Below are 12386 nucleotides of genomic sequence, written 5' to 3'. Positions count from 1 at the left end.
GTCTCAATTTGTACATAAGGCAACTCTAACAGTATTTAGTAGTTTTTATTTTAGTAGTAGTATTTATAACACTATCTCTCTGGTATCCACAGAGAAAACTCTGCTGTCACATCACTGTACACCGTATCTGCACACACAAACTTGAGCTGCAGACTATTTCCATGATAGTTCATAATGGAGATTAAACCATGTTAATTGCTGTTATACTGTAAAAATGTTACCAAGAAACGTGACCGTGGCCATCAGCATTTCTTTTTTTCTTAATCATGAATCTTAGTTGGCAAGTAGGTCCTTGTCATGAGTTTTGTTTCCTGCCTTGCAGATTTGGCTGTTGGCAGACTTCGAGCAGCTTCATTGGAGGTACTGGCTGAGCAATGTGCCATCTGGAGAGAGCAACCTGAACTGGCTCAAGAGCTGCCCCACACACCTGCAGCATCCCTTCCCGTGTCAGCGCATGGAGTGCGCAACAACAGACGCAAGATGGAGGATCGCCACCTGGCACTCCCAGACCTTAACTTTGCACTAGGACTACAGGTAAGCATTATGGTGTGAAGCTAAGCTTGTGTGTCATTTCAGGTGAAGCCCTGAGTTCAGCCCACAGTGTGATGAACTTAAGCTCTTAAATGTGGAGCAAAAATCATTTGGTAAAAATAGATGCAGTAGTGATTCCACACAAAGCATAATTTGGGGAGCAGGGGGAAGAGGAGAAACATTCTTTCAGTAAAAAACTGAGCCACAGTCTAAGACAGATTTTTCTCTATTTCTTCTTACATTGAGGTGCTTTGGTAAGTTGGGGGCAGAGAAGGAGCAGGAGTTCAGTTTCTTTTATTGCTGCATAAAGAACTGTTTACAGCTTGATGCATTCAAATGAGCAAAAGCATTTAGGAATCCATAATGAAACAACTTGCACTGCTGTAGCTCCGATCCTTCATTCCTTAATTGTACTACTTACTCACACGAGGCCTATCATTGATTTATCACACTCTAAAATCGATGACGCCGGCAAACTTGGGCAGCACTGCTTTGTGTTCAGACTCCTTAGAAATTACGACATCGGATGTCATCATCATGCTCTCATCTGTAATTTGTAGCGGATTAAAGGCCAGCAGCTCCAATAGATATGAAAGCTTTCTTCTGACAACTGGCCTGCATTTCTGCCAGAAGACTGCTCAGATGTTTTGTAAAGGCATGGCCACACCTGAGAAAAAGCGCGCACAGTGCAAGCTGATGCGCGAGGCATGGGCCCCAGAGCTATTTTTCGCAGCAGCTGGTGTCGGCCGATGTCATGTGAAATTGCTGGACAGCTCGTTTTGCACTCGTGTTCTTTGGGCTTCGTGGGTTGTACATTGTGCCTCCTGGATCGCCATTGCCTATGTATATTCTTGCAGAGTGCTGGAAATTTGAAGGTGTAGTGCATATTCAATGTTAGTGATGCAGTGTGACCATGGCAACAAACAGATGGAAGCAGCTTCTTGCACATTGCTCCACAAACGTCTAGGTTCTAGCACATTTTCACTACTCTTTCAATGGTTCTGGTTGATTCAGGGCACTTTGTTTTTGTTTGTTGTGTGCAGGGCCTTCCACAGTGCAGTTACTACGCAGTTTTTGACGGTCATGCTGGTGTGGAGGCAGCTGACTATGCTACAGCACATCTTCACCGCAACATAGCGGCACAGCCAGACTTTGTGACCAACCCAGTGAATGCTGTACGGGAAGGCTTCCTCCTGACAGACCGAAACTTCCTACAGCGATCTTCGAAAGAGGTAACAAAACTACAGCTTCATTACTTTTTTTTGTGTACTTTAGGTGAGGTTGAGCCGTGCTTGGAGCTTGTGAGGACCTTTGCCTTCCGGTTTTTGTGACCATGTTTGAATGATTAGTACTAAAAATGGTGCAAAGCCTATGTTCTAAGAACATTATGGTGCCTGTAGCCATAGGAATTGGGAGTAGGTTCAGAAAACTTTCCTCCTGTTATTTAGCATGAGTGTCATATTGAGTTTGAGTGGTAGCAGCTTGTTTGTCGGGACACTATATTAGCAGCACAAGCAGCTTTAAAGTCTTGTTCAGATTCTTTGTATTTGGGCAACCTCTAATTACATATTGCTTTAATCTTTCTTCTTTTATTGAATGCAACCAAGTTCAGCTACATGGTAGTGCAGTGTGCGCAGCTCTCTGCTGTGCTAAATGTGGAGTTACTGTGTATTAGACATGATGCTGCTAAAGCTATTTGCAGTACTAGATGTTAATACTAGTGCAGTTGCATTGCGTGATAGTTGTAACACATCCTGGATCATTCTGACTTTACATGTTGTGAGTATTCATTGAGATATCTCAATTAGCTTTTTCCCAAATTACACTTATGCAGTTTCGTCACCAAACTTATTAATACGAATTAACATGTAACTAGTAAAACATTAATTTGTATTTGCTTTTGCTGCAGATTTCTCATTTGCAATTAACGAGTTCTTGCAAATCATGATTGTCAATGCAAAATTGCACTGTGTGCCTTCAAGAATTAAAAGAAAAATGGCACAGCTTCAAACAAATAAGTGCACTTTGCATTTAAATCTTTCTTGCTAACTATTCTGGGATGGTTAGCCAGGATGAACTGTGGAGTAACTTAGTTGCTACTTCATTTTTGGTTTTGGGGAACTGCCCCTGTAGAGTCAACAATTGTAATGTGCGTGGTTTTATGCTGGTATAAAGTGTAAGCAAATGATTTCAAAGTAACATGCACAACAGCGCTTATAAATGCTTGTTTCATACAGGGCCTCAAGAGTGGCTGCACGGCTGTCTGCTGCCTTGTGCGTGAGCAGCGACAACTTGTTGTAGGCTGGCTGGGTGACTCGCAAGCCATCCTAGTCAGGAAAGGTGTCCCCATGTCCTTGGTCAACCCTCACAAGCCTGAGAGAGAGGCAGGTGTCATTGTTTATGGATTATAACATAGGCTACAGGCTCAGTTACATGTTTCGCAGCTAAGCATTGATGCTGGCATAATGTGGGAACTTGATCGAAGTGAGTGCCATTGTGTACGTCAGTTCTCACTTTTTTAACGTTGTACTTTGTATTTGGATAACACTGCCCAGAGCTGTCCCGTTTTTCATGCGAGATCTTCTTTGAGCTGTTTCGACTGGAGCTTTGACATCTTTTCCCCCTGAATGCTACTCAAATCTACGACTTCTTGTGTGGTACCTTGCCGTTATTGCACTTTTCAGCATACCTTGACAGCATCTGGCTCTGGTATTAAGGCAGTATACAATTTCATATTGTTGTAAGCTCAGCAAACATTAGTTGAGATTTTACAGAAGAAAAGAAGGTTGTAATATTGTTGCTTATTGAAAGTGGTGCCTGTTGTTGCAGACCTTATTCATAGGTTCAAATTTTGCTTAAAGAACTTTCTGGGTGGATAAATTCCATTGTGCCCTCTCATATAATTATTTATTAAAGAAAATAATTACTTCTAAGCATGTTATAGCATTTAGTGCTTCACTGTCACAGAATGACAAACACTTCCAGCATGAAATTTCCAATATGCATGTCTGTTACATACGATCCTGCAGTCTTTTTGCCTTGGATGCTAGCACATTTTCATTCATCTTGAGCTCTTAACAGTCAGATGAGATACTTTATCATGAATGCAAAGAAATAATTGGCAAATAAATTGTGTCCATAATGATGTGTACTGCCCAGTCCAAGTCAACACTTCTGCTTTTCCACAGCGCCACTTTTGTACAGACACTCCAGCTGTATTCATGATGTTGTCATTATCAGTAATTATCATTTCATTATGTCAACAAGAAAACATTCCAAAGAAATAAAGAAGACACTTGATCCAATATCAAACCTGCGAGATTCACTTTTGAGAACTGACAACCAACTGTACCGCCGAGACATTGAAGTGCCGGTACATGGCAGTGGATGAGGTCTTTGTTACAGTACACAAGATTATCAACCAGATAAACAAGCTACGCCAAAGTTGTATTTATAGCAAGAGGAAGGAGGGAAAAACCATCCAAAATGCTTATTCGTGCACCATGAGTGTTTTCTGCAACAGATGTTGAGCGTAAAAGTGAGTCTTACTGCAGCATATTATCTTGGTGACTATCTATGGCTGTTATCTGTTTCATGGTTGGGGTAAAACTGCAGTATTTTATATTCAGCTGCAGTTGAAAGGTGACCATGCATGCTGTCTGTAGCCCATTCTTGTTGCTTGCAGCGCCTGCCTTAAAGTGTGCATAGCTGGTATGAAGCTTTAGAGACTGTATTTTTGATTTCAGGATGAAAGAAAGAGAATAGAAGAACTGGGAGGAATGGTCCTGCTGATGGGCATCTGGAGGGTAAACGGCACACTTGGCGTTTCAAGAGCAATCGGTTAGTCACATCCCAATGTTTCACTGTGCTTGCTTATGTACAGGATGCCGATTTTATTGTGTGCACCATTAATTAGAACTTTAACTGCCGTGGTAAATGAGGCGGCACAGCCTTTTAGTTTGTCAGCCAGAAAAATGCTTTTGTTATCTGTGTTTCTCATATAAAAAGAACAAAAGGAATTGTTCTCCATTTTAAATCGCAGAAATAAATTGGTATGAATGCTTGATATCAGAGTAGCAAAGCGGCAGGGTACCAAGCTTTATAGTAGAGTAGCTTTATAAAGTGCCATGGAGAGCCCATAACATCCTTAGTGGTAAGTTGAACCTCGGTATAATGAGCATTCATATAAAGAATTATTGAACCGAAAGAAGTAAATGTAAAATTTGGTTGGTCGTGCTTTCATTCAATGGAGTATTCTCCTGCTGTAAAAATACAAGATCTGACACAGTATTGGTTATAGCGTAGCAAACGTTTATTGGCATGTGCCTCAAAATATATATTCTAGCAACAAAAATATGTACAAGCAATTTTTTTGAATTGCGCGATTATTCAAACTTCCCTGTGACACTGCCACCCATAGCACCAATGTATAATGGCAATAATCACTTTTGGATGCTGCAAGGTATTTCGAGCATGCACTATGCTGCAAACACGGTGGTTATGAACAAAATGCTGCTATGTCGACTAGGCACTGAACCGAAACTTCGGTTGCAGACTCCTGACAAGGCGGCGCTGGTTAGGTTTGGTGGCCTCCTGAGCAGTGTGGCTGGTGGAGTGGCTGGTGAAAAGCCATTGTGAGAAGCCCACTGTCAATGTTTGCACACATAGACATCATCGACGACCGAGTGCAAGATCACACAGGCTAGACTGATCGCTGCAGTAGGGTAGTACAAACTTTCCGGGAGCCACGCAACACCAGCGATTACACTGGAACCTTCGTCGAGTCTTGTATAAAAGCTGACGCGCTTGACCTACAGATCAGATTTTTGGAGATCGCCGACTCTGCTACATGTCTTTCTCAAATTCTCTGCCTCAACATATCACGAAATGCAAACGCGTATAGGACTGCCGAAGTTTCGTATTATAGAGTATTGTAATCGTTGGTGAATTTTTTTATGACAAGAATCATAAGAGTTTCTTTATTCACATGGAGATGCTGCCTCCAGCATTTAACTGGGGTATCTATGTGAACTGTGATTTCACGTTTGTAATATACCCAGTTAGTAACAAGAACCAGCTTCAAAATATATACCTCTGAGCGGGCTTCGTGTCTGAGGAGAAATATAGTGGTCGTTCAGTAATTTGTGCTTAATTAGTTTGCTGGCAGGGCACCTTATGTGAAGACTAATTAACTAGACACCTTCATTGTCTACTCTTTTCAGTCTTTAGTGGAACAAGTTATTAATTACCTCATCTCTCTAGTGTCATTATCCTTCTCATCTGCCGACTTCCCATCCAACCTAGTTACAACTAGCAGGCTTCATTATAAATTGCTTCTTATTGCAATCCTAGCTGCTAATTATTCTATGTCTCTTCCTCGCAGGAGACGCCGAGCATAAACCCTATGTGACCAGCGAACCAGATGTGATCAGCATGGACCTTGATGGCACAGAAGACTTCCTCGTCTTGGGTTGTGATGGGCTCTGGGACCAGCTGAGCCCTCAGGAGGTGGCTGCAAGAGTGTACCACGCAGTTCTCGACGACCCTGAGAGTGCACCCTATGTGTCCCACACGCTTGTGCAGGGAGCCCGAGACCTTGGCTCATCTGACAACATCACAGCAGTGGTTGTCTTTCTGCGTGATCCTCGCGACTTTGACGCTTCAGTTATCGACGTTGCAAGCTTGGTCCCAGAGAAAACTGCTGCAAGCGAGCTTCCTACACCACCCATTGAAGATGCAAAAGAGGCCTTCAATGCAAGTGAATTTGATGCTACCAAGTTTAACAGCAATGGTTATGGAGCCCACCTGTTTGATGCTGAAGCTGTGAATTCCCATGCCTACGAGCATCCCAACGAAAGTGAAATTCTTCAGGTGGCGTCTGATGTGGTGCAAGGGACAATTGAAACGGCACTGCACAGGGTCAACGAAGATGTCATTACTGCCGGCCAAATTGTCGATCAAGTGCACCTTCTTCACACTGAAGAGAGTGGAAAGTTCCCAGATTTGCCAGAACAATTTCATGGTGCTGTCCCTGCTGATGGTGGTCTTGAGGACAAGTTTGATCAGCCTGATGGCATCTCGCATGCTGCTAATGGATATGGAGACAACATACCAGTGCACCCCGCTGTGCACCACAACCCATTTGATGACGAGGGCTATGGGCACGACCTTGAGACAACAGATTGCCTTCAGAGCTCAGCAGTTGCAGCAGCTCTCGAAGAAAGTGGCACTGAAAGTGCTGAACAATTTTCTTCCTTTGTTGAAGGAGCTAATGAGGCTAGCAACAGCCAACTCGAACTGGCTCATGAACAGACTTTCTGTACAGCGTCAAATATGACACCGCAGCATCAGTTCGATGCTGCCTCAACAGGCCATGAATTTGAGGCCAGGCAGCCTTCACCGATTGGCCCTTGTGCGTTGCCTGAAGATCCACAGCCCGTTGCTGCAGAACTGGCCGAAGCTCCTTTCGAGCCTGAGATGTTAAGAGAGGCTGAGCTTCCAGATGAAGGAGTGGATTTGAGCACTCTTCCTGAGGATGCCCAGGAGCTGGAGGCAGCAAAAGAGCAACCTCTGTCATCGGTCATTCAAGACGAATGCCTTAGTGCATTGCCAGAAGACCAACAGGATATCAAGCCCACGCAGTCTGGCGATATGTCTTGTGTTGTATTTCCAGGTGCCACTGAGCAAATGGCTACAGTGGCTGATCCCATCCTTGCAGTACAAGATGCAACTACATTGGATGTTGAACATCCAGATTACATCCACGGTGAAATTGGGCAACTAGATCACGTTCACGGAGAAATGCCACAGCCGGATCACGTTCACGGAGAAATGCCACAGCCAGATCACGTTTACGGAGAAATGCCACAGCCAGATCACGTTTACGGAGAAATGCCACAGCCAGATCACGTTTACGGAGAAATGCCACAGCCAGACAGCATCCACGGAGAAATGCTACAGCCAGACAGCATCCACGGAGAAATGCTACACCCAGACAGCATCCACGGAGAAATGCTACACCCAGACAGCATCCACAGAGAAATGCTACACCCAGACAGCATCCACAGAGAAATGCTACACCCAGACAGCATCCACGGAGAAATGCTACACCCAGACAGCATCCACGGAGAAATGCTACACCCAGACAGCATCCACGGAGAAATGCTACACCCAGACAGCATCCACGGAGAAATGCTACACCCAGACAGCATCCACGGAGAAATGCTACACCCAGACAGCATCCACGGAGAAATGCTACACCCAGACAGCATCCACGGAGAAATGCTACAGCTTGATCACATCCAAGGGGAAAAGCAGTCAATGGAGCCATTAGAGTCGCAGCATGCCTCCACCGAACACATCAAGAATGGCACTGATACTGATGTAGCAGCCAGTGGCCTTGGTTTTAATCAGCCTCTCAGCATCCAGTCGGACGACCTTGTGTCAATTGACCTTAACAGCTCAGCCATGCAATCACTTGCCGAGACAGGTGCACCTCCTCACACAGTAGATAATGCATTTGTTTCTGGGACTGTTCCAGAGTCTCGTGAGGATATGAGCATGGGATATTGTGGTGAAAGTGATGCCCGCCATGATCAACCTGTCGGTGAAAAATTGGAGAGCCTGGGTACAGATGATGCTGATGACACCTCTTTGGGTGGGTCTGCAGAGTCAATTGTTGAGAAAGTGGCTGCAGAACCTGTGCAGCAGGAGAGTGCGGTTCTCTTTTGTGAGCTCAAAGAAACTCCCCCTGCAGAGAGCATTCTTGACCAACAGGTTGCTGATAGTGAACAAAAAGTTGACAATCTCGGCTACAACATTCCTGTTGAGCAGCAAGTATCAGCACAATTGTCTGATGTTGGGCCCCACATTGAAAGTTCTGTGCTTGGTGGCCGAGTTACTGAGCCTTTTGTTGAAGATTCCTGTACTGTTCCTACAACTACTGAAAGCCCACACACCTTTGAACAAATGTCTGAAGAACCCTCCTTGCTATCTGCGGACACTCGCCTGCAAGTTCAGCCCGAGCAACCTGCAGCCACTGCCATATCTCCAATCAGTGATGTTGAAAAGCCTTGTGAACAGCCAGACGAGCAGAGTATGAGTCTCCAGCCCCAGAGTCCCGTGATTGAGAAGCTTTTGGAGCAGAACTCTGCTACTCTTCAGGAGGTGCAGTGCATGAGCGAGCAAGCAAAATCTGCAGTTGATGAAACACCTGCTCCTGTTGTTGATATTGGTGCTATTCCAGAGAACATTCCGGAGGCAGATGGAGTCACGGAAGACTCAGACTCTGAGAAGGACAGTGGGTGGCAATTTGTAAAACCTGTGGAGCCAGCTATTTCACCGTCGGGGCTGTTGTCAAAAGAGGCTCGTGACACTGTGAGCCAAAGTTCTTGCACTTTTGAGGAGACCATTCATGGAGAACAGAAGGAAGCAGCGTTTTCTGAACAAGTTGCAAGCCCTGCTGGAGACAGTTCCATTGAGCCAAAGGCAGATCCCGTGTCTGATGTGAAGCAAGACTCGTTACCTGAAACAAAAGTTGAAGTTGCAGCCACGCACACACAGGATGTATTGCCTGAACAGAAGGCTAGCACACTAAAAGTTGCTGCCACAGCAAAGTCCTCTCCAGCTGCACAGAAAACAAAACCAACTGCTAAAGCATCGCCTGCTCCCAAGCCAAGGACTTCTTCCACTGACAAGCCTGCAACAAAGTCTCTCGCTACAAAGACTGAAACAGCTGCTAAGACTACGCCAGCAGCAAAGTCTCCAATGAAAAAACCTGTTGCCGGCAAACCTGCGACAGCAACTTCGACACCAAAACAGAGCAGCTCAGCAAACACTGCAGCAAAGAAAGAAACGGGCCTGACCCACAGATCTGAGCCCACCAAGCCCAAATTGTCTACACTTTCTACCGATATGCCATCCAAGAAGCCAGTAGCCACAGCTTCTAGACCTGCTACTGGAACTACGAGGCCCACCTCTGCGGCCTCGAAGCCAGTAGAAAAGAGCACAGCTCCAGTGACAAAGGCAAAACCAACAGCTCCATCAGCCACAGCACCTCGTACAAGAACATCAGTCGGATCTGCAATGACGTCTGCTGGCAAGACAGAAGCTGGAACAACTGAAAAAAAACCTGCTCCTAAGCCGGCACCAACTAGGGCTCCCATTTCCAGGACTGCACCTAGAACTACGCAGCCTGCCAGCAGCAGCAGCTCTGCACCGAGAGTTGGACCAGGTGCACCAGCAAGTCGCTCGGCTGCGGCAGCAACTTCAAGGCCAGCAACACCAAGGGTTGGTAGCACCTCCACCACTGCCAAGAAGACTGACACCAGCCCTGCAGCTGCGAAGATGTCTTCTGCGAGGGTTCCAGCCACACGAGAGGCAAAGCTCAACAAAGAGAGCACCAACCAGCAGCTGGCTGGTGCAAGACGAACAGAAACAACGCGAAGAACTGCTGCTGGCAGGACAGCTGCCACATCAAAAATGTCTGCAACGGCTGCAGCAAAAGCAACGGCAACGAGTAAGTATTCGGCTGTTAGAGCCGTTCCCAAGGGTGGCGCTGCTGCTGCTGCTGCTAAGGCCGCCGCTGCTGCTGCTACTGATGCTGAAACCCAGAGCAAAGAGTCGGCTGCCAACTGCAACGGGACGCCAGAAGAGAAGGGCACCCTGGAAGAAAAGGATGCCAACAAGGAAGCCTGTGCACCTGGCAGTGGGCCAGTCAACCTAAGCAATGGCAGCCATCTGGAATGTGACAAGATTGCTAAAGCTGATGTCGTTGCAGACATGCCCGATGCCCCTGCTGTGGATGTGTAGTTTCACTATCTCGACTCTCTACTAGTCATTCTGCTCTGTCCTGTGCTTTTTTTTTTAAATCTTGAGATGCGCAACAGTATTTTTGACAGCTCCTTTTACAACGAAAAACGCGCAGGGACAAAAAAAAATGCATGCATGCTACAGAATTATAGGTACAAGGTCACTCTCAGTACGGGAAGTCTTTGGTACTTGCGCACCTCTTTTTACGCATCTTTTCATTTACACATTTGATCGGGTGCAGGTACTGACTGGTGCTTGTGCCAGGATTTTTTTCTCCCCTGCCTATTTTACCTAGCGTAGTTGTATGCATATGCTGTCATGCCCTGTTCTGAAGTTTGTAGTTTTACTCTTTCTCTCTCGATGGGAGAGAAGGTTTGCGCCCAGATGCGAGTGAATACCAAAGACTGCTTGGATGCCTTGCAAGCTTCGTTTTTCTTCTACTTTCGCAAGCCCCTCGCAGCAACTACGAAGTTGCAAAGGCATTCAGGAAGCAGCAAGACAGACTCGCTTCTCGGGCCGGTGTTATTTATTTTTGCATCAAGTGTCCTTAATGAAAGAAACGAGGGGCTTGCCTTGTTTTATGCTTGCGTGCTTGATGACTCAAGGACTTGGTTGAAAATGCGATGTGTCGAGCGAAAAGAATAAGAGGAGACATTTTGATGCATTTACCCGGCCGCGGTGCTTCCCCACTGGCTTGTGGGTTGGTTTGTCCTGCAGGTGAACCTGAATATAACGAAAACGCTTCCAGCTTGAAAGTATAGCTTTACCGAATATGTACATGTACAAGATATATTAGTGAAAAATGTTTCCAGTGGTTTACCAAATTTACAGCATTGCATGTGCGAAACATCTATAAATATGTTTTGAGCAATGTAAAAGCAAAAATGTTGCTCTCTATAATCTGATACTTGTCACATCCTGCATTTTTGGTTGCTATACCAGCCAAATTTGATTCACTTATGCCAGATTTCGTTATATGAAGGTTCGGCTACTGTGAAAGCAATGTTGCTTTCTTTTTGTTCTACACGCTTCTCTTCCAGTTGCGATTCAGCCTTCAATCTTCTACCCGGCACTTGCTGCAGACGCGTTAGTCCTCTACACAGCTCTACAATTCTTTTTAGTGATGTGTTCAGCTTGCATGTTTTCTATGCAACATTTATAAATAAGGTGCACTGAAGTGTTCCGACCCAATAAACTCTTTGATAGCACTTTTTAATGTGGGGAGTGTCCCTTGCCTGCAACTAGGGCAATTTCATGTTGTCTACGACTTATCTATTTAAATATGTATTGCATCACCTTCTTTTAGGGACCTCTTTCTTTTTCTTCTGCAATACCTTTTACACATACTTTGCTGAAATAAAAAAAAACATTTTATGAATACACCATGTGTAGTGCCATTTCTTTCACCATGTAGTAGTACAGCTTGGATCAAGAAAGTGCAGCATGTGCAGGTTGCTTAACTTGCTCAAGGTAACCCAAAGGGAAACTAGTGTTCTGCACAGACATAACGAAGACATGACTCTGAGTAAATGTCAATACCAGTGCCACTGAGATTGTAAGAAATGACTTCACTGCAATGCTATGCACGTTCCAGCAACTATTTCCTTAAGTGAAATGTCTAAATAATTACTCTCGCAGAATAAAAGTGCATTTCCAAGTTTGCATAGCAGTCTACAAATTCATGTTTCTTTTCCTTAACCAGATTTTACATTGTGTGCCAGTTTATTTCAGCCAGGTTCAATTTAGCCAATTGCAAATTCTGTTGGATGTTGTGCTGTACGGCATTACAGCTTGCACACTCTGTACTTTATTTTTGAGCACTGCATGCACAAAGCAGGAAAACTACTGACAATAATTTAAGAGCCTGCCAAAGGTAACATTTCGAGCCAAGGTAACATTTCGAGCTGCCATCTGAGAACAAGCAAACAATAGTGGTAGCATGGATTTGCCAAAACGTTTCTCTACCTTTAACTGACTTTGTGCATTGTCATGCACAAGCTGCTTTCTAGATCTTGCTGCCACACATTAAATTTGACAATAAAAAA

General features: G+C 44.9%; 1 protein-coding gene across 2 annotated transcripts in view; it reads left to right on the top strand.

Moving 5' to 3' along the window:
- The window catches only part of LOC142575328 (uncharacterized), a 115489-nt gene extending 103768 nt beyond the window's left edge, over nt 1-11721 (top strand). For both annotated transcript variants that reach the window (XM_075684593.1, XM_075684594.1), the window contains exons 3-7: nt 323-534; nt 1575-1763; nt 2769-2915; nt 4278-4371; nt 5915-11721. In XM_075684593.1, coding sequence (XP_075540708.1) covers nt 323-534; nt 1575-1763; nt 2769-2915; nt 4278-4371; nt 5915-10341 — 5069 coding nt within the window. In that variant the 3' untranslated portion in view covers nt 10342-11721. The remainder of the gene's footprint in view (nt 1-322; nt 535-1574; nt 1764-2768; nt 2916-4277; nt 4372-5914) is intronic.
- The last annotated feature ends 665 nt before the right edge of the window (nt 11722-12386 follow it).

This window comes from Dermacentor variabilis, chromosome 3 (genome assembly GCF_050947875.1).
Source record: "Dermacentor variabilis isolate Ectoservices chromosome 3, ASM5094787v1, whole genome shotgun sequence".
Taxonomy (NCBI): domain Eukaryota; kingdom Metazoa; phylum Arthropoda; class Arachnida; order Ixodida; family Ixodidae; genus Dermacentor; species Dermacentor variabilis.
Note: the sequence above shows the minus strand (reverse complement) of the source record. Positions and strands in the feature narration are given on the sequence as shown.